General features: G+C 40.7%; 1 protein-coding gene across 2 annotated transcripts in view; it reads right to left on the bottom strand.

Annotated features, from left to right (window-relative positions):
- The window catches only part of SPOPL (speckle type BTB/POZ protein like), a 36,914-nt gene extending 17,130 nt beyond the window's left edge, over window positions 1-19,784 (bottom strand). For both annotated transcript variants that reach the window (XM_082313878.1, XM_082313879.1), the window contains exons 1-4: window positions 19,568-19,784; window positions 2,033-2,167; window positions 1,759-1,880; window positions 1,340-1,491 (exon numbers count right to left, since the gene is read on the bottom strand). In XM_082313878.1, coding sequence (XP_082170004.1) covers window positions 1,340-1,491; window positions 1,759-1,880; window positions 2,033-2,110 — 352 coding nt within the window. In that variant the 5' untranslated portion in view covers window positions 2,111-2,167; window positions 19,568-19,784. The remainder of the gene's footprint in view (window positions 1-1,339; window positions 1,492-1,758; window positions 1,881-2,032; window positions 2,168-19,567) is intronic.
- Window positions 19,785-23,502: the final 3,718 nt, after the last annotated feature.

Genomic DNA, 23,502 nt, shown 5'->3' with positions numbered 1-23,502 from the left:
GCGATTGGGGTCCTGGTGGAGAAATGAACCCCTAAGGCAAAAAAGGACCAGCAGGACCTAGTTAAGCACTAGAACGGGTTGCCCAGATAAGTTGTGGAATCTCCATCCTTAGAGATATTCAAAGCACGACAGGTCCCAAGCAAACTGCTCTAGTTGACCCTGCTTTCAGCAGGGGGTTTGGACTAGACAGCCTCCAGAGATCCCTTGCAACCTCAACAGTTCTGTGATTCTATGATTATCTCAAAATATTTTTTTGATGCACACACTGCAGTTTCATTTAATTACATACACCAATCCACTGTTGGACTGGAAGACTGTCTCAAGCCAAATGTATAGAAGTGCAGCTTTGTTCATATAAGCTACAGAACCAGGAGGCTTGCAGGGATTGAAGCAATCAACTCCATCAGTGGAAGAGGATAAATACAGTGAAATATATACATTTACTTTCCTTCCAAGAAGCCCAACCATTTAATTTTTAGATTTGAACTCAGTTTTGTGGATTTACTTTAAAGATTACAAGTGGGCCTAGTTACATAAGGAGACAGTAGCATGACCTCTGGGTACGAGTACTGGAGAACTACAGATTTTTCCAAGAAATTCAGAACTTGCAACAGAACAGACCCTGCAAGATATCTTAAGTCCTGGAACAGGAGGAGGGAAGAGAAGTAGACAGATTCTTCATACACAGGACTAACAACAGCACAAATTCAATGCAGACCAGCATTAAATTATGCATTTTCATGAGAACTCCAGCTTTCCCAAAAAAGTGTTTCCAGTCAAGGTTGTCCTTGTAAGTTTGAAACTAAGAGCTATACATTTTTCATACCAAGAATGCAATTAAATCAAATCACCAATTATTTCAAAGTCTTCTAATTCCTTGGGTATCTGGCTCATGTTTTTAAACTGATTACAGTGTAAATCAGATGAAATAGACCAAAACATTGTAAAGGAGTGTCTAAAAAAACCCACCATGCATGTTTATCCTAATTAACGATGGAAATCAAACACCTACTTCCACTGTAGCTAGAAACAAGGAAATACACTCCCCTACTAAGAGGAAGCAAGAATAATCTGCTAGAAAAGTGACAAGAAACTGGAGTGACAGCAGTTGGTAATGCACTGTAATTTATACTGCTCAGGACAGAATTAACATAGCTCAGTGATCAGAACTGTGTGAAACATGAACAAGATTTTTAATTATGTTTCTAAAAGGATATTAAAAAATATTTTCAAGTTTATCTCAATATTAAATTCTATTGTCAACTGAAAAAAATTACAATGCTGATTTTCTTTGGGATGTTCTTACAAATCCACATGCAATACATTAAGATTCCCTTACCCATTGCTTTTGTTTCTTCTCTTTTAGCATTCAGCAGGGAAAATTTGAATTTTGCTCTGACTTCACTTTTTGGACAACTAACTAAAAGCAAATATAATGACAGGTAGTCTTTGCTTTCATCGTCTAATCCCTTTGGATTCACTCTCAGGCACCTGAAAGAAATGCAGAAATTGTACATTTTTAAATCGTACCCAGAAAAAATTCAGAAATTTTTATAAGATACAATGACACATGCTACCGAAACCAATGGTTCCCTTATGACTGTTGAAACTTTGAAATTAGAACCAACCCGTACCTATAGTAAAACTTCAAGAAATGTCCAAGTTTTAATATTTATTTGCAATTTAACTTTGCAACTTTTGCAAGTGGAAAAAAAAACAAACAAAAAGCCAAAGCAGTTGCTATAATAAAGACCTTACCACTTCATTTTGTCATTTGGCCCTGATGAAAAGGTAGAACTCTTTAAAACTTCACCCATTTCTTCTCGGCAAAAACTGAAGTTATTAATGGTCCACATGTAGGAAAATTTTACTACTTTAACCTGAACAAAAGATGTAGAAAACATCAATAAAACTTAACTTTCCTACAAGCATTAACTATGAGAACTAGTTAGACTGTCAGCACAACTCAATGTTTTTTTTTTTTAAATTATTATGACTAGAAAATAAAGCCATTGGAATTTATGTAGATTACCTGTGTGTAACACCAGCTTTCAGCCACAGGTCCACTGGACATCTCCCCAGGAGGAGGTGGGGTGGGAACCCTTGACATTGCCACTTATTGCAGGTTTATAGTATCAAGATAGCAATCCAAACTTCAGTAATTCTCCTAAAAAAAGTAATTCATATATTTTGTTCACCCTTTTTAAGTGTGGGGGAAAAAATTCATATTTTGATATCCATATTACTGCGTTTACTAAATGATGCATCTGAAAATTAAACTTGAAAAGAGGACAATGGTTTTGGTATTTAGACAAGCTAGGTGTAAACACATGAATGACCACTTGTACTCAAAATCCGCAGGCTTAATCCTCATGGAATACTTTATAAAAGCAAGTGCCTATGCATCATACAATAACACGAACGACACTATTTCGACATCACCTCTGCAAATTACCACCTTGATCACTCCAGTCACGTTACAGCTTCCTTCAGGATCTTCTCCTTTGATTTGGGGAGTAACTAGGGCCCTGTGAGCACTCAGGCATTAGTACCAATGTGTTAGCTGCCCACACAGGCATAATTCAGTCCTGAAAGAGCACCTAGCCACCTGGGAGCGGAATAGGTTCAAACACTCCTGGGATTTCTCAAGGGAGGGTAAGAAACTAAACGTGCATTTAAAGTAGTATTTTCTTCACACGTCTTTCATGGTTGCCTTGTGTCTTTAATACCAACAGATTCGACTGAAGAACTATAACCACCACAACCATGTACTCACTCCCTATCAAAGCACAAAGCTGAAAAACAGTTTAAGTCAACTCACCAACTCTGAAGAACTTTCTAGTAGCAAATAAAGCAATTTTGTTACAGATTATTACCTAACAGAGCACTGCAATTTCTCCTGCCCATCAGAAATTGAGTCACATGCCCAGATTCATCACATCGAGCTACAGACACGTAATTAGTCCGCCTAGTTGCACTAGCCTTTGTACATAGCTAATGAAAGAAGGCGGGCCTGTCAGAGGGTAGCTCTGGGTTACTGGGCTGACTCTCATTTCGGTAGGGTTTGCCATCATCTTTAGACAGGTTCCTGCCAGAAGCACAGCTTCCCACTTAAGCAGCTCCATTAAGTTGGTAAAAAGAAGTGAAATGAACCCTGATCAAACAGATGAAAGTCACAATTGTTTCTGCCACAGAACATTTTCTCTCTTAGTACAGAAAGCTTCTTTAAACATATCCTGCTATCGCTAAAGCAACATCAGAAGTCTACAGTCTTCCTGCAAGGTTTCAGTGCTTCACCACATAGGTCTTTTTACTTGTGATAGAACAGCATTAATTGCCTTACTGAAAAGACACGATTGCACACCAGTAGTCAAGTTGGAACTCTTCCTCTGGGGATGGGCAACACACTTAGAAACAAGTTTTATGCAAACATTGGTAAGAAGACATTGCAAGACCACATACAACTCAGTCACGATGTGAACGAGTTTATTATCCCTATGGGAAGAAGAATTCTCTGCGAATCACTAGGATCCTCAGCGGATTCTTTCCCTCCTGCCTTTCTGGTACCACTCCTCACTCATCTGCGATATCAATCAGCCCTTCCACATTAAAGCCTGCTGACATGGGAATTGCTCAGAATCACGAATGTATAAAACCTTGAAAACAAAACTAATTCTCAGCTTTTAATCAGATGAGGAAGCAGATGCTCTATAATCAGATCCCTTAACAGATCTCTACTAACAGATCTACTGTGACAAGGTGAAAAAAAGCATTGAATAGCTCTCCTGCAAGATATGGATCGTTGAGACATTCAAGTGTAATCACAAATACAATTCAGCTGCCGCTCATAAGTGACTTTTCTTTCCAAATAAAACTTTTATTTATTTATGGCAATCTTCAGTACTTAATTAGTACTTTCCATAAATGCAAACTATAACAAACAGCCACCCTAAATTTAAGGTAATGAAACTTGTTTGCCCCATATTTTTTTAAGCAGGAATTGCATGTATAGCAGAAGCTGTGTTTACACAGATTTTGTTTACAGGTTTACAATTTATTTTGATTCTCTGTACAGAACCACCCACAGTAAAATTCCTGGGAAGGATACATGTGAACACCCCTCTTTCATAAAGCAAATATTAGTACTTATATTACCATTATTTCTGGAAGCACATCCTATTTAATGGTGACAACTGAAGCTGTTACCCAAATACATGATGGATTTCATAGAGAACCATATCCTGAAAGTGTTAAAACAGCTTACATCAGCTTTACTGAACCTGTTTGCTTTTCTTCAATTCTCCAAAACTAAAAACAAGAAGAAATACTGCCCATTCCTTATTTTGTCGTTTGCATGAGATGCACCGGCCTGTCTCATCTCTGATCTGTTCCTCAATTCTTTGAGTACATTAGACCAGTCAGCTCCCAGTAACCACGAAGGAGCAGCAGATCTGAGCTAAGTTTGCTCCAAAAGGGTCTCTAAATTGAAAAAGGCTGAAAATAACTGCTGGATAGTATCCTCTTTAGAAGTGTCCAGTGACCTTATGCCAGCTACCAGTAGTTATCTGCCCCCTCCTGTCTCACAGCTAAATCACCTTGATTCACTGAGAATTTAACTCTAAGCCAAGGTGGTTATTTTCAATTATTTTCAGGTCAGCCTGCTGCCCTGTCCCTGTGCCTGTTCTACCCAGAGCATTTGTACTTCAGAGGCTGCTTCCACCTGGTGCGTTGCATTTATTATTTATTTCAAGTTCTGACAGAAGCCCTAATTTTTACATGTACACTTTTCAGATCCTTCTGAATAGCTTCAGCTTTTTGTAAAGTTTCTCATTACAGTATTAGGACCAGACAACTGATTTTCCTGAGCTCCTGATACATCTTTGAGGAACAGATTTGTATCTCACTTTTTTTTGGCATCGATTTACTAAGCCAATCAAATTTTTAGATTGAGAAAACTGGGAGAAAGCAAGAACTTTGAATAGTTTGATAGCATACTGGGAGCCTGCATTGAGGAGCAGTCTTTTTTTAAATATGCCTGGATGCATAATTTTAAAAAAGTAAAACCAACCAACAGCAAACTGAACAATGGAGAATGAATAAACAAGAGCATCGGATGCTCTGTTAAGACATACCAAAAGACTGCCAGACAACAGCAGGGAAACAGTTTAGCAGTACTGCTGATCGGCTCCTCACTACTAAATCCATTAATCAGGATTTGGGTGGGGACATGGGGATATTTACCAGAACTACAAGGCGAAAGAGAACACAAGCTTCCAAGATGTTATCATCAAGCGTAGAGATGTTTGGAGAAGGAAGGCTTTTTTCAGTCTCCAGGCTGACACCCAGACTGAGTGGGCCACCACGTGCCTTACCCGCTTCGTGCGGCCATCAAGGGCTACCAGGGTGAAGCGGACCTTGCATGGGCAGACTGAAGGCGAGAAGAAAGATGCACCTACACACTCACCCTTTGTTGTACGTACTGTACTCTGCCTGGGGAGAAGGCTAAATGCTACTTTGAAGAAAGTGTTTATGAATCATTGATTAGCCGCTGTCATCAGCTCCAACAAAAAGGTTTTTCAAGTACCAAACCCTCATCACAGCCTATTAGATCAAATGGTCGGGAACAGACAGAGCAGTTCACAAAACCGGTTGGGAGAATGACTGGGCAGAATTAAATCAATGAAGCACAGGAAGGCAGGCCTGTTATCTGTAGGACGAAACAACTCAGAGGGACAATATTCATGCTAGAACCTGCATTTCTTCCTCTGCAGGCTACCAGGAACAAAGCATCAGAGGTGACAGGACATTATCAGGTAATACCTCCGAGAGTTTTCAGGCAATGCCGTGCCTGTCTGGACGCGGCTTAACAAACCAGTCAGGGTGGCCATTTTGCCAGGCAGAAGTCTCTGACCATCAGAGGAAACAAGCACTGGGAACACTAAAACAAGTCTTAATGGGTGAGGGCAAAAGAAGTTTCTGCCTTCCCAAGTAGAAATTAGAGATGTATGTTTAAAGTGTGTCAAGTACCTTTGTTGTTTGGTTGTTTTTTTGGGGTTTTTTTGGGTTTTTTTGGGGTTTTTTTTTTTTGTTTTTTTTTAATGAAGTGATAAACCCATACTGAATGTGGTGCAGTGATGATTCTACAGGGAGAGTGCTTTCACTGTCTTACTTCAAAAGAGGGAAGAAAAGCTCAAAGGTATTTTACTTAACATGTACTCCTAGACCCCAAACAGGATGAGCTTAACACTTCTTCCACTGGTCTCTTAAGGCACGTATTGGCTTCACCTGCTAATCACTCTGCCAAATAGACCAGTCTCTGTTAAATCAGGCTCTTCACAGAGCTGAGCACTACTTACAGAGCAGTAGGGGGCAAGTTGGTAGAGATAACATGAAAAAAGTGCTTTCTCAAAGCACATTTTATTTAGGAATTGACCTAAGTACTTTCTTATTCAAATATTTGTGTTGAACTTCAAGCCATCTGAAGTTGATTATCTCTAATTACCTGCACACAGAGTGTAAAGAAAGCATGGGCTACCTCCATAAAACATATTTACACTGAATTTCATCAAAAGCTGTTTCAGCTATTTTCCTAATTTTTAAGTGATCTTAAGATTCAAAGTTACTTCATAGACCAATATAACATGAATTCCATCAGGCAAACATATTATCTTGTTTCCCTTCCCAGAAATTGAATATTTGTCAACATTATCCTAAATAAAGTTACTTTTCAACCTCTTAGAGCTAGACAAGAACACATTCCCAGTCTCTTACATCTTGTGTTGGAATCATCTCAACAGCTTTTTCACTGAAAAAATGACTAGCTTATTAAGAAAGTACCACATGCATATATACACACAAAGAGGAATTTTCTACTCCCTCAATAATAAACCCGCAAAACACTTCATAAACCTATTTGAAGAATTGCCCTAAGTGTTAACACCATCTTTTGCCAGCTCTCGGGTCTAAGAGCAGAAGCTCAGTATAACAACTATATCCTAATAGTTCTTTCAGAGTAATAACAGTGTTAACAGGCACACACAAGCAGGCGTGCATGTTAACCAGTGACCATAGCAATGTTTTATCTGTGTGTTTCAATAAGGTATTACAGTCAACAAACTCCTGGGAGGAATGGCTAGATAAACTGCCTTCTGCATGGCATCCAACACAGCCCGAAAGTCAAATCCAGCCTGCCAGAATCTAACCCACAGATCAGTTCACCAAGCAAACCAGTGACACCGTCCTGCTCCCTCAAAAGCGAGAGGGAAGGTGGTTTGTGAACTGGATGGTCAGTTCCTGCCGACCCTCTTCTCTCCGCTATCCCGTCTTTCCAGGGCTTGAGCCTCCAGGATCAAAGTTCACCCCCCGCCCCAGGCTGTCTGTGTTTTGGCACATCATAGGACTTCCAACATGTCATCACACCCAACAAACTATTAGAAGCACTTAACAGCTAATGTAAAAGAGTAACTTACTGTCTAAGAGTGACTGATATTAATACCATTTAGCAGTCTCTAAGGAAGGCCTAATAAATGACTATACCAACAAATCCCACGTGCATGTATTGCATATTCCACTTGAATGGTGACAGTCTCTTCCTGAACAGGGCTGAACGTTTCAATAAATGCAAGGCTGATACAAATTAACTTTTTTTCCCTCCTTCGGAAATACTGATATTTCATCACTGGCTGAAATAAAAGATCACCTTCCGAAGGTTAACTGGCAAATAACACCCTGTTCCTCCAACTTTTTATTCCTAGTAAATCCATAATTCAGAAACCAAATACACGTTTGTTTAATTGTACAGCCAAAACTTTGATGTTTTAAAAAATCTAAAGTGAATAAGCCTTCCATTCAATAAAATCAGTTTCCAAAAAACCCATTCAAAATAAACATGCTCTAGCTGCAGAGATACTGATTTCACTTCCTCTCATTAAACGATCACCAGTGAATAAAGTATTATATAGTATTACATATTATAAGTAATATGTAAGTATTATATATAATACTATTTATCAGTATCAGGGAAAAATATTGAATTGCTTTAAGGTTCACCACCTTATCAGCTCTTGGGTGAGAGAAAAACATATATGAAGCTAAAGATGGAGGAAACAAACCAGATCAAAGTGGTTAAGTCTGAAGTGAAAGACATTTTAAGGCCCAAGACTAAGTTACTTTTGCACCCTCCCCATCTGAAGCAATGCTCCAGTTGACTTATGCCATTCTAGGTAGCGTCAACTTATGAAGGCCAAACTGTTTAAGAGCCAATAAAGCCAAGCCCCTTTCTCCTTGGTCACAGAAGGACTTGTGTAACAGCCACCCATCACCTGGGTCATGCTTATCCAGAAGCATGAAAATCCTGTGGCTGATTAAACTGGCTTGAATGCTGCTCAAATCCACACAAGAGACATCATCTTTCTCGCCAAATCTCAGAGACTTAAAAAAACATCCAGCAGAAGAGAGAAATTAACCATTTTTTTCTGTCTAAGTTTGTCTTGCAAGCCGATTATGCTTACAAAAATTCATAAGACATTACTAGTAGAAAAAAAATCTGAACTTTGTAAAAGATAGGATTGTTTCTTAATTAGCAGGATTTGCATCTCTTCACAACTGACCCTTTTGAAAGAATTGCTGCATATTTCCTATATAGCTAACTATTAAACTAAATTTTCTGCTGGACGATACACAGCACAGTAACAGACATTTGAAAGGTCTATTAAGCATAGGCAGTTTTCCAATTTGTTCAGTATCATTTCCTTCTCTGAAAACAGACTCAAGCTGTACCTAGAAAATTTAAACACGGTGTTTAGTATTTATTGAATGTAATCCCGATCTATCACTGCAACATTTGAGTGAACAGTATTATTAACTCTTAAACAATTGTAGTCATATATACTCACCCCACTAAGTTAGAAAAACTGTAAGTGGAGGATATACTACATTTTACATTATTTGTAGTACTTCTAACATACAAAATGTTTCCTTTTCAGGGCAACCAGAAGGGAATAGCAGTTGGGCTATGCACAGAAAACCTGATGATGTTTACTGAAGAAATGAGAGGTCTGTAACAGTTAAAAGGAAAGTGGTGTTGGTTTTTTTTTTTTTTTAACATAATATTTAAAAAAGAATGCTTATTTAAGTATATGTTTGCTTTGGAGCCACACAATAGTAACCAAGTTTACACAAACCTAAACCAGCTTTGGGGCTTCAATCATAAGCTCTGGCTGCTCCTATGTGTTTCAAGCTTAAGATCTTACCCTTGCCATCCACCAGCTCCGCTGGAAGCTAGCACCCAGCCAGGAGAAACACACACACTTCAGCACCCACACCACAAGCCAACTCATAACCCTCTCCACAGTTCTCCAGTGAGAAAAAAATACTACCCTGGACTGGACCATGACATCTGAGAAACTACGTATACATCCCCTGCCACCCCTGCTCCAGAGACAGTAAACTACAGCAGAGACAGGGCAGGCAGCTGGGGTCAGAACCATCTTAAAAGAGCTGCAACTAAGACTCCAGAATTTAGAAGCACATCCCCGAGGTGGTTCCAGCAGAAGAGCCCAGCAAGGCAAAACCCAGCCCGTGTGAAATGCCCAACTTTTCAGGAGGATGGTGGTGCAGCTATAACTGATAACACTGAAGTCAGCAGCTCAAAATTAGCAAGATTGCACTATTAGTTGTAAAAACTGCAAAGCTGAGTACATGTAATTTTCAGGCTTTTCTCTGAATTTTCTTTCCTATCCTAAGCCTTTGAAAAATAAAGTTGAATTTCACCTCAGCTAATAGAAAACCTAGCGCCCAGCAGAGCTTGAACTGTAACTGTCTAGTTTACATCATCCAAGCTTATTAATAAAAATCCCTCAGCATTAGCCTTGCATTATTGTTCTGTACTATAAGAAACCCATTGCACTCCTTTATTAGATAACCAAGACCATTCCCTACAGGAGTCATCTATACGTTTCCCTGGAGAAGAAATGCAAGATTATTTCTTAAAGCATATTTCAATTTCATTGCCCAGTCTAGTTTTATGGGACCCAAAAGATGGGTATTTCCACCACGATTTCTCTTGGGAAGCTATTCTATTGGAATAATCTATTGCTATTGGGTTTTCTTCCTGGTATACAGCCAAAGTGATCTTTTCCCCTCCTTAGTTCCACTCCATTACTCTTACTCAAACAAATCCCTGGCATGTGAAAATATATTAAATGAAGACATTTTTTCCCTAAATACTTCAGGTACACACAAGAGTTCACCAAATTGAAAATGCTAATCTTAACTTTCATTTTTGCATGTGAAACAAATACCCATATTAGCCAACAGAAAGTTGACTACAATTGTAACAAAAAATATCTTTTCCTCCAGCAGATTCACCGTTAGTTTGGGGTGTTTTTTCTTTTTAAATTCATAAGATTTGTCAAAAGCACCGGACTATACTCTCTGGAGACAGGTGCTTCATTTGCTGCAGAGAAGTTGTACAGAGCAACAGCAGAGTAACCTCTCCTCATTAACCTCTGCTGATTATCACTTGGAAAGTTCACATTGCTTTCAGCAGCCAAAAGTTCATACTCACAGATGTTATCAGCAGAGGTTTTTGATCATTCATTTGTTGCCTTATTACCTATCATAGCAAACGGTGGACAAATTCGAGCACACAGCTGCACCTTCATGGAAATGTTGAGAGGTACAGCTCGTCTCAGGCCTGTTCTACGCCTCTTACCAAACCACTCACAAAGAGTATTACACTTTGTGCAAAAAACAATTGATACTTATATGCTAGAAAACAAAACAAACAAACAAAAAAACCACAAACAACACCCTTCACATGATTTCCAGACCCCAAAACTCAATTCTGCCAGAGGACCAAACTGCACTTGATGCTAGTTCTCCCTAACAGACTTGTAACTGAACTAATTTCAATGGCCTGGGTATTAAGTTGCATCCACAACAATTCATTAGGCAACATCCTAGGAAAGACAGGTAGGTCAAGAGGCAGAGCTGCACACTCACTTGCTTTGGTGAATACGAAGTAGGAATCTCTGAAAGCTTAGCTATATGTAGACCTGGTGAAAGCCACCAAGACAAGCCAAACTTGACATCTCAGTCTTGGACTGCAACTAAACAGGTTCACACATGCAGAGGTAGAAAAGAAAATCCTAAAAGTTCAGTCTAATGGAGACTGGTTTATAGAATCATAGAATCATTTAGGTTGGAAAAAGACCTTTAAGATCATCAAGTCCAACTTCTGAAGTTCAAAGACAAGTACACAATTTCTCCTGTTCTATTGTTTCAAAAACATCCAGGTATTAGCTGTTTTGCTTACACTTTTGGATTTAAGAACAATTCCAAAATAATTTGCCTAAGCTCTATTTTCCACAACAAAAGTGATTCAAACCTTTGCAGTTTCCTACAACTTCTCCCACTTACAGCACAGTCTTACCTACTCAAGATACTAGAAAATTTTCAAAGTATCTCTTAACTCTCTAGACAGACAAGTTGAGCAAACTCAGCAGCCATACGCTTTTCAAATTATGGATTAGAAACTGAGTCCAGAGACCAAAAGCAGTATTCGCATTCTTTCCTCACAAAGGTTTTTTTCTTTAGAATTAGTTTGAGCGCTAAAAAGATTTCTACACCTTTCAACTTCCATGTAACCATTTGATGCCTCACGAGAAAAGACTACTCAGCAATAGCCTCTTCTTGCTTTGCACCACCAAGCCCTGCTACTTCGCCAGCAGTTGGGACTGCAGAACTCGCTGCTCCGATTCGCAACCCTGGGCTGCTGACCCACGGTGAGAGGGAAAGGGAGCAGGGGATGGTGCAGTTTGCTCCACATCAGGCTCCTCTGCTACAGGCCTTTCTCCAAAAGGCTAACATGTCACCTGCTCACTTGACAAAACCTGTGCAAACTCTTTGAGCATTAAATTGTAAGACAATATTCAAAACTATAGGAGAAACACTGTTTTGCAAGAAGTCCTAGCCATCAAGGTGTCGATGTGTAAAATCTTACTCACACCTTGTTGAACAGGATGTTTGCTCACTTTTTTCCCCTCTCCTTAGCACAGTCTCCTTATGCCATCAGTTTGCTCCTCTACAGGTAGATTGTTTTACTGAAGTTTAAAAACAACAGCAAGGTAAACACAATGCAAACAGGCTGGCGTAGGGCTATTGGGGTGGCCTGGTTAATCCAGGCACAGTTAAGCAGATTTCAGTTTCACAAAAGCAACAAGGTCGATAAAAGGCAGTAAATTCTATCAGACCAAACTCTCTCTTCATAAGCTGCTTCAGCTGCCTTCGAGAGGCTCTTGCCAGCAACATACTCCACAAACCACGACGCCGTGAACTACTACTGCAACCAGTTGTCTCGTTACCAGAAGCAGTGCCTCCAGAAAGCATGTCGCATGGGCTGCAGACCGCCCAGGCAATGGCCCACAGACATCTACGCTTGAATAAGCCAAATACTCCTCCTTGCTTTGCTGATTGCCCTCGCACAGTTGGGCTTGCAAAGTCCTCCACCGGCTATGGCAAGAAAATAGATTTGGTTTCATCTTCAGTGCCGTCAAATACAGCAGACTAAAGGCGGATGCAAGTCTGCTGCTTTTTGCCTCTGTCCACATGAGACACAACCCCGCTGTGAATCATCCTGATGAGGCTGCCTCGTTAAACGTAATGCAGTGCAATGCCCACGGTGCAGCCACAGAAAATTGCTTTCACAAAAGAGAAAAACAAACAGAAGGAAAAAAATGCAATTTAATATCAGGAAATCAAGAAGTCTGCTAACACCAAGTGACGAGCTGATCTTTAAAAGTGACTCTGAAAACCTCTCTGAAGGCCTAGACACTATAATTTATTGGTAACCCAGACTAACATTTGATGATGCTACTGTCATATATTTTTCCTCTCACCACTCAGTGAGTGAAGTCTCACAGCTGTTGGAGGGGACAGCACATTTCCAAACGCAACTGGTATTTAAATTATTAAAAATGATGCCTGGCCTGTAAAACAATATTCAAAACTACTGACTACAGGATAAAGGGTGATTTTACTTGATAATCTTATTAATATAACTAATCGTAGCATCTAACTCTGGATACAAAGTTTACCACATACAAATTTCGAGCAGGTTACTACCTATGCAAGCTTTTCTTCCACCTCTACTTATATCATGCTTCCCGCTCCCCCCCCGTTGTGTTTTTTTTTTGTTTGTTTGTTTGTTTGTTTTTTAAGGGAACAACCACACTTTAGGAGAACATTATTGATAATAAGGCACCTTTTGCCATAACCAAGACAGGAACTCCCCTAATCAGAAGCCTCTCATGGGATATAACAGTATTAATTCAAGTCTTGCAGTTGTATTTTTTACTGTATTTTTTCCTCAGATCAACCACCTGCCCACTGTATTTTGCAAAAACCTGCAAAAGTGTATTTATGCAAACTTCTTCAGTATACAAAGTTTCAGTTTCTTGTAAACTGTATCACCCACTGCAACACAAATATTCTGCTGCCATTTTAAAAAGTTTGTTTGCTATATGCAGATAAGTAAGAAGGAAAATCTAGATTTCATACATTCTATTCCTCTGAAACCACCATATGCCAAATGCAGTACCAGACCTAAGAGTAAGATCGCACCAACTTCTACAGTCAGTATAGCAACGTATTATATTAACCTACAACTACCCAAAGAAGCTAGAGATTTCAGACAATTTGGTTTCTAGTATAACATTTCCAGAACTGAAATAGTATGACTCAAGTCTTTAAATGAGTTCATGCAGACTGTAAGCAGAACTTTCCAAATGCGTTAAAACACACCTAAAATAGGTACAAATCCAGATGTATGCAAATAATTGCGGAATTAACTTCACACACATCACAGACAAAACACGTTAGTTGAAATGACTGTATTTTGTCCTCTGTTACAAGAACAGTTATTCAGTTTAATATGTAAATATCAGTGTGACCACTGGTACATACGATGTTCTTAACAAGGAGTTAAAGTCTAATATTATCATGATATATTGCTCCATCCCAGAAGCTGAAGCAAACTATATTAAGCACTCGTTACCTAAATCCATTACAAAACAGTTCTGATTTTATCTTCAAGAGTTTCAATTACAAACAAACAAGTGACTCTGAAATTACACTCAGTTAACAAGGAATCCATCTGTTTTAAAATTTAAGAAAAACAGCCACCAAAGAGTGCTGTTTTGTTGCTGAGGTAACGTCTACAGATTAAGTAATTCAGAGTCCTGTTGCGCTAAATGCTGCAGACAGTAAACAAGTGCCTCCTCTAAAGAATTTTAAGAAATTATTAGCTAACTAATCTGAATCATTAGATTAATACATTAAGTTGAAATAAAATCTAATCACAAGTCATTTGTTGCTTTGAGAGCTTAAACTAGTGATTTTTTTACTTAAGCTCTGCATACTGAAAATGGCTGTCCTTCACAGGCTGCAGGCCATGCTGATGGAGAAAACAGATCCATTAATTAGAAACTGAATATGAATAAAGAAAGCCAGGAAAATTAAAACTTTTGGGAAAAGTAGTTTTCCAAAGAAAAAGTCAACATGGAACTAGAAAGTATGACACCAGAGGAGAAAGTTATACCAGCTATTTCTCAGGCCAGAACGAGTTCTGCACTTACATGTAATTTCAGTTGTTCAGGAAGTAACAGCTGATGCAACTAACCCCAAGCCCTTTCAGAGACACCCAAGTCTCATTAATTTTCCAAACATTTAATACACAAGAAAACAAGCCATTATAAAGAAATCAAGTGCAAGTCATTGCTCCCCCCCACTCCCTTCATCTCCATTTGTAACCCTACTTATGCAAGTGACTTGACCAACTGGTAAGTGAGCTCTTGGGAGGGGATAAACATTAAAGGAGCCATCAGGAAGGAGGCCAAGAGAAAGCCTGGCTCCCAGGTTTCACCCAGATCCTCTCCGCTGCGCAGCAGAGGCAGGTACCACAATAAGAGGCTCCCACCCCATGACCTTTGGAAGTTTCCCAACTGCGGAGACATTTACTCCATGAGCAGCAGCACTGCCTATGCCAAGAGCTACTCTGTTGCATTCTCCCTGGCACACAATTGCCTTTTCTTTCTATAAAGCATTCAGCTAAATTACATGTCAAATGATAATTCACCTTTGAACTACTTAAGAAGTCAAGTCACAATATAGTGCAAAGAGCGACCGTCACACGAAGGAAGGTGGATGGAACTGACAGGCTGTTCACTACTCAATTGATAAAGTACCACTAATTACAGTCTAAGCAGCTGTCCATTCTAAAGCAATCCTACAGCAAGAGTACAATCAAACTAGAGATTCAAATAATGCTTATCAGCTAAGTGAGCTGGGATCTGAAGTTTGTTTAATTAAAAAAGTTGTCTCCAAGAAAACCTTCACTGACACACAAGTAAAGTACCATCTTGCAAGTGCTCACAAAACCCACCAGCTTCATTCCATATACTTAGCAATGAAATCAAGGGAGAGCACACTAGACATTTCTAATGCTTAAAAAAAGGTTACAAGTACCTACAGCAGCCTCTTTTATAGAGGCGAGAGCTCAACACAGAAATTCTTCTCCCCATTCACCTAGCATTCACCTTTATGTGAAGTCCACTTTGAAATCACTGAGTCCATCTTTAACCTCTGAAGCAGCAGCATGGAAATGAAACTAGCTTTTTTCACTAAAGCAACTGTCAAATTCTGGAAATAACATATTACATTTGTTTTATGTCACCTATTTTTGACAATTTCCACAGAAAGAAAAAATAACCAATGAAAAGTGTCAAGTGTAATATTTTTCACAAAAACCAAATGATAAATGGCTTATGGGAGATACAAGGCAGTATGAAGGATAAGTAAACTAATTCAGGGAATTTGTACATGTGAGCTCTCTAGATTATTCCATGCCAATGAGCTTCTGAATCAGCTGAAAGAGTATCTCACTTTCCACTATGTTTCCTAAATGCTATATGCAAACACTGATCACAACAACGTTGACAGATACATGCATGCTTGCAAAGTGATTCCTTGTAAAGAACAGGAAAAAAAAAAAAAAAACAACTTTATAGCTGACAAAGAATAATTTTAAACCAGGTTACCAGAAACCACATCGGAAAGCTATTAAACTCGGGCAAAATGGAATCAAGAGAGTTGAGGGTTTTTTCTGTTTAAGCTCGCTCCAATACTGAACACATACTCCTGCCAAAATTCAGCCCCACCACAGAAGTTGACTAGCTAAAAAATTACCAAAAAAACTAAACATTTATGCAAAACACTACACACACTATCAAATAGTATACACACTACTTAAGAAACCCCCTGAACTAGGGCAAGTGACTGTCTTCTCTCAGTAACAACTACTACAACAACATCTAAATTGCCACTATGCAAATACCTCCACCCCTCATACAGTTGCAACAATTCTCCCCTGAGTACTGAGCACAAACTGAAGGAGAGATTTCCTGCTTCCATTTGAAGGGACAGTTCCAATAGGAGTCCTTTTGATACGGGTGGGACAAGAAGAAACAGAAACAAAGTGCCATGAGGACATAAACTGGAAAGTCGCTCAAGAAATCAAAGCAAGGAAAAAGTCTCTTGTGAATATGCATGCATTTTGCAGAGGAAGGAAAGGGAACCAAAAGCTAAGATATGAAAGCCTCTTGGAGAGCACATGTCTGACATGATGGAGCAGGCAACAGACAACTACTGAGGCAAAGGCCTTCTATTTTGTCCTACAAATGCAGGGCCCAGGACACATATGACAAAACACAGAGCCTGTTTGGCTACCCAATTGCTCCTCCTCCTCCTCAGAAGTGGGCTGCGCGTCCCTCCAACTTCACTATGCTAACAGACTTCTGAAACCATGCATTTCGCACAAGTTAATATATCATCAGTACATCGTTTTGCTGCCCTATCATTAGTTGACTGGATGGCATATTAGCTGATTTGATGGAGACGATTAAGGAAGCACTAACTGTGACTGTAAGAAGGCAAAGTGCTTTAACATAAGTAGTAAGGGAAGACCGGAAAAAAAAAGTGGGAAGGGAATGACACTGACGCTTTCCAAAGCATTAATGTTTTGATCCAGAGCACTGTATTTTGAAGATCACAGGATTTTATGATTACAAGTATCAGGTTACTGCTTTTAATGAGTGTAACAATCTCATTTAGATTTCCTTACTCTTAGCCACGTTTTGCCAAACACACAGGAAGCAATAAGGGCAGCATGTTGTAGACTGCTTTTTACAGAAATGCCTATAAGGAGCATATGAGCCTGTGGCAAAAAACTGTCAGAAAAAAATACCACAAACATCCACTTGTTATCAATGGGGTGGCGGGGAGGAATGGAGTAATTTTGTCATGCAAGACACACAGAAGCCTACTTCTGAGCATACCCCAGAACCTGGAAACAAATTCAACAGGACAAATTTCTAACTACAATCATTCCTACAAGGGCATAAGATGTAAAGAGAAAAAAGTGAACAGATAAGGTAGAGATGTGAGGAGACTGTATATGAAAGAGTGGGAAAACCACAAATGCAGACAGAAAACCAAGGAAGAATGAATAAAAAGAGAAGTCAATGAGATCTGTGTGCAAGTCTTAACTACACTACCTATTACTGCCCTCAGCTATTTCTTTTCTACCTTAACTTGTGCTGTTAATGACAACTGGTTTCATTACCTCTCCTGTATATTTATGTTTAGGTGTTTTCAAAGGCACAAAAATGAACACATAAACACAACATAGAGGAAAAAAAAAGGAGGAAAAAAGTAGTTTTATAATATGCGATTTCCGCTGAACATCCAGGAACTGTAAGCAGTATGCATTGACAGCTGAAATCAGTGACTAGGCCAGAAAAAACTTGGTGGCTTTTCAAATTCGTTTTATATTTGTCCATAGCATATACAAGTTTTTAATAGCAACAAGTAGCTCACAACGCCTATGCAAGTTCAGAATGTAATTCTCTATTTTCACTGACAGTTTAAAAGCAGACGGCAAAGCACCAACGTTAAAAGTTTGGCAGAAAGCTGTTTCAACGCAATATAACACCAAGGATATTTCTGGATATTTAAAATCTCAGGTTTCCAGAAGAGAGTTAAAAGTAGTTTCTGGTGATGTACCAAACCCTGCCATGTTTGCAGCTTTATATACAAAAGGCATATTGTTTAAAAATTATTTTCCCTTTCCCAAGCAAATATCCACTTACAGAGTGGGGGGGAAATACTATGCAGTAGACACACACTGGAAATCCTTCACAAACATTTATATTTGTCCTAGTCACACATCCCAGAAGGCCCAGCTAGAGAAGCCAGGTAAAATACTTTCAGAAGTGACAGTGACTGCTAAGTGTCCCTCTAAGAAGGGATTTTTATTTCCAGAAATAATAAAGTTTTTAGTAAAAACAGAAAAAGGAACAAAACCTTTTCTTTTCTTTTTTTTTTTTTAAACAGTTAAACAAAATGCCTTGGCAGTCATACAAATGGCTCAGCTTCAGCAGCACTGTGGTACAAATTCCTCTAACCATATGGGATATCTATCAAAATAATGCATTCTGCAGAACTGATAAGAATAAGGAATGACCCAGCTTGACTCTCACAGATTGTTCTTCCCGGCAGGAGGTTAGAAACAATCCTTTTTGTTCAAATACTATTTTTATAACTCTTAACACCATTTCAGAAAACAAGTGAAGAATATCTTCGTAAAGCAAGGCTACATTTTCAAATAAACTGTTGATCTCAGTATATTGCAGTTAAAAACATACTGTGAACTCATCAATAGCGCTTGTGTTATTTTCTTTGTTTTGTTTTTTTCCATTCTTTATGCTCCTTCTCAACTACCACTGCTCTCCAACAGTCTTAATGTGACGCAAATTTCACCGGACCCCAGCGAATTTCAGCAGATGACATCATCAGGTGAAAACCAGCATTAGTCAACTCCACTTCCTGACCACGTATAAAATGGTGCACGCAGCACAGATGAATCAAGCATGAGCTTTTAAACATTATTCACTTGCTGCTACAGCGTCCCCGAAAGTTTGCCACGGCCCAAAGAAGGGAACCAAAAGGGAACCCCAATTTTATTTTTTTTTTTCCTTAGAAGATGAGAACTTCCCAGGACAAACTCTCACCTCGCAGTTTGGGATAATAAGAGCACACACGGAAAATAAAATGTTAAAAGACTGTGTCCTAGGAACGCCTGCCGCAGCCGTGCAGCTGAAAGCACTCATGCCAAGGCCTGCACCAGCCCACTGCGGAGCGCGTCCTGCCCAAGGTATGGATTACATACCTGCAGACACCACCAGCCACAAGGCTCCTCGGTGGGCGCCTGCCGGGCCCAGCGCCGGCTCCGAGGGCGAGGAGGCTTCGCCGGAGCCCAGGCGCGGCGCCGGGCGGGCGGGGAGCGGCCCTGCCGGCAGCAGCGCGGCCCGAGGGAAGGGCCCCGCAGGCCGCTGCCCCGGCCAGGGCGACCCGGGCCCGCCCCGCTCCGCCGGCACAACAAAGGCCTCCCCCCCCCCCCCCCCACCAGCCCACCGCCCCCCCCCCTCCCCCGGCCCGGCCCGGTACGTACCGGAGCGCGGCGCTGGCTGGGCGGCGCGGCGGGTCTCATACTGCCGGGGCGGGGGAAGGCGTGACGGTCACCGGTGCCCGGCGGGAGGGGGAAGCGGCGAGGCCGGGCGGTGGCGGAGCCGCATCGCTGCCCGCACCGAGCCCCGCTGCTGCTGCTGCCGCTGCCGCCCCTTCCCCGCGCTCGGCACCTCACGGCTGCCGTACGGCTCCTGCCGCCGCCGCACTTCCGGGCAGGGAGGGGTCACTTCCATCCGGGCCCTGCGCGCGGCCCCGCCCCGGGGGCGGCCGAGGCGCTGAGGCGATGGCCGGGGCGGCCGCCCGCCCCCCGTCGCGTTTGGGGACCGGGGCCGGGGGGGCAGGGGGCTGCGGGCAGGGGCCTGGTGTGCGGAGGAGGCGGCGGGCGCCTCTGGAAGGCTGTGGGTGAGGAAGGGGCCAGGCGGTGCCGCGGCGGGGGAGCCCGGGGGTTCGGCGGGCGGCGGCGGGCGGGAGAAGCCGCCCTGAGGCAAGCGCCCGGTCGTCACCCGCGCTTACCGGCTGGTCACGCTGCGGGGGGCACTTGGGGCTTCTGAGGACGCTTTTTTAATTTTTTAAAATTTTTTTCATTATTTTTCAGATGAAGTTAACCTGAAAATGACACTCGTGAACTCCATCGGCTACCAGGTATTAGGACCTGACAAGAACCAGCCCTACGCAACTGCTCCCCCACATACAGTGCTGATGGCGGGTCCTCAGCACCTCACCTGAGGCACAGATCTGCTCCACGCTCCGCGCCGGCACAGGCGTGGGCTTCGAGCCCTTCAGCGAACAGCTCCCTGGCTGGGACGCTTCTGTTCCCTCCCACGGACCTTCACCACCCGACAGTTCTGAGATGTGTCGGTCAGATCTGTTTCCTTTAGCCCAGGTGGAATGAACATCTCTAAATCATTGACACATCTTCCTAGTTACTTCTAAACATAAATAATGATGTTATAATTGTGAATTCCATATACAGTACCGCAAACTTCTTTGTGGAGGGTTGGAAATAAAGCTTAAGAAATTTGTTTTGTTTTCTTTTTCTAAGGGCCAGGGCTTTAAGGAAAATATCGTCTATGGAGACAATTAAGATTCAGTGACACCTTAATTCCCTCCCTTGAGAACGAGTGCTAAGAACACGTATACAGAGCATTGTGCTGCATAAGGATACCCAAGCTAGCAAGGTCTCAAAATCAATACAAACTGCATTAGTGAGGCACAGAGCCCTGGATAATTCATCCGGCAGAGAAAAACTGCGCTGACAGGGCCATACTGCTTTTTGTATTACTAGCTCCCTCCGAACTATTTCAGGAACTTGTCCAACATCACACTGTATTTTCAGATGGCTCAGCATTTTTCATTTGTGTGGAGTCTTTTTCGTACCAGTCCTCGTAGGAAATAGCTTTACGGCCACAGGCAGGAATTACTCCATTTAGCTGAACAGGATGCTTGGAGGAGGACCAAGCTGTTAGCTTTTATGTGACCCATTACTTAGAAGAAAATGCGGTATACCTTTGTCGGTTGTATCAGACACGAGTAGAACACAGACCATCAGGATTCTTGGTATTGCAAGCTGAATAGTTGAGTGCTTGGAGACGCTGTTGCAAATGGGAAGTGAAAAATACCCACTTTTTCACAAGATAGAATTCAGTCTTTGCTACTGGAAATCAGGGGTGCATTCCTAGTTAGTAACTGAAGAGTCTGTAATGGGAAGTTATGATTCACATAGAGTAACTTAGCACATAGGAAAAGCAGTGAGCCAAGTGAATCTTCATATATAGTAACTAACTACCGTCTCCCTTAAATCCCGCTCTAGAGAAAGTCTGCAAAGATGGATCATTAACAGAAGTTGTGAAAAACACATGCATATTTGTCAGCAGACAAAAGGTGAGATTACAGCTCATGCATCCCTTGGGCTGAAAAGTTCCTTTGCTCGCCCTCAGATATATAATATTCTTGTGTGTGTGTGGGCAAATGCCACAAAAGGGCATGTAAGTGGTTGCCAAGCAAAGCAACTAGCACTTTCCAGATCTGGAGTCTCCAGTTGGTTTTAACAGAAGTTTAATTTATTTTCCTGTACTTTTCATCCACTGCTCAGTCCTATTCCCTGCTATTCCTCCTTAGATTCCCATTTTCATACCCTGACTTTTTTTCTCCTCTCAGCACTAAATTGAAGTGCACCATATAGTACCAGCCTCTTGTGTCACATCAAGGTGAAATACTGTCACGTCAGGGTGCATCAGTATTATTTGCATTATGGCAGCACTTAGCGGGTCAATTGAGATAAGTTGCCCTTTATGCCAGACATTTTGCAAAACGTGTAAGACAAACACAGAGTTTATAATCTAATTAGACAGAAAATGGTAGAGGAAAACCAAGACAGGGTGAAATGATTAAGGATGCTTACAGAACAAAGATTCTGGCAGAGACCAGAGGGAGGATCAAACTTTCCTGCATCCAGAGTGAATGTCCTAGATCATACTTTCTCAAACCAGGCCCCACAGGAATATGCACTTACAAGATATACTACTTCCTGGCAGAAACTTGGGGGTATTTATACTTTTCAAAGCTTTTCAGGGAAAGGTGCTATGTATGTTACTTTATTGTCTAAAAAGAGATTAAAGCCAAAAGAAAAAAAAACACTTGTAGACGTTCTTTCCTCTCAGCTTCCACAGGGACAGAGCAATGTTTCCACTGCACTGTGGTGGTGCCATCCTTGACTGGGAAGTCCTCAGAATAGAATAGAATAGAATAGAATAGAATAGAACAGAACAGAACAGAACAGAACAGAACAGAATAGAATATTTCAGTTGGAAGGGACCTACAATGATCATCTAGTCCAACTGATGATATTCCTCTACTACAATCGATCTGTATCCCTTCTTGAGAACTGGCTTTTTCAAACACCTTACCTAACGATTCTTGGGGGTTTCTTTATAGAATACTTTTACTTAAGAATGCTGCTAGAAAGAATACGGAAGCATATTGACATACAGTTATAAAAGGATTAGCATTTGCAGATTTTAAGTGCTCTAGTCTGGGCAGGCAACACAGTCTTTCCAGGGTGATCAAGTTTCAGGCTGTTGGGACTTTCACCTTAGATAAACCCTTCAAAAACCTGCCTGCTATATATTAAACAACAGATTTCTTGTGCTTCTATTCTAAGTTATTGACCAGGTTTCCTCACCCTTGTTTTGTGATATGAGGTGAACTGTCTGAATTCAGCTGCTGTACATGATGATGTTAACTCTCAGAGCATGTAAAATAGATTGTTTTCAGTATTAGGCATATGAACAGTCCCACAGATTTAAGGGAAGTAGTTGCATATGTAAACATACATTTAAATGATTTGCAAGATGAAGTTACAAGTGGAAGTCATTCTCGACCCAATAGGTAGCCACATTTCAATGGTGAAATTATATATCCTAATTACAGATCGTTATAAACCTCTTTGAGATCTTTTGGGTGAAAGGAAGCATCATGCGCACATACACACACACATAAGCACATTGCTGCAATATGTTTTCAAGATTCACAACAGGATTATATCACTCAAATAAGCTTTTTGAAAGAAATTCAAGACAATATTAATTTCATCTATTTTTTTAATCAAGTTAATTATTTTTATTAACTTACGCTAGAAAAATCAATGGCAAACAGCCCAAGATAGTGTTAGTGTCACATGCTTTCTGTTTTCCTTTCCTGTCTGTTGTCCAAATGAGAGTACTTTTGGAGGAATCATGATAAATCCATAATATCTTATTTTATTCTACTCTATTTACTTTTAAAAGAGCAAGCAGACAACACTGCAAATGTACTGCCAAGATGTATGGGTTATTTTGCATTAGGTAAATGCAAAACCTGATCTAGCTGATATGAGTCACAATTTTATGGACAGTTTTAAAAGTGTATAAATTTTCAGCA

Source organism: Platalea leucorodia (assembly GCF_965183815.1).
Source record: "Platalea leucorodia genome assembly, chromosome: 5".
NCBI classification, from domain to species: Eukaryota; Metazoa; Chordata; class Aves; order Pelecaniformes; family Threskiornithidae; genus Platalea; species Platalea leucorodia.
The sequence above is the reverse complement of the archived record's forward strand: the minus strand, read 5'-3'. Positions and strand labels throughout refer to the sequence as shown.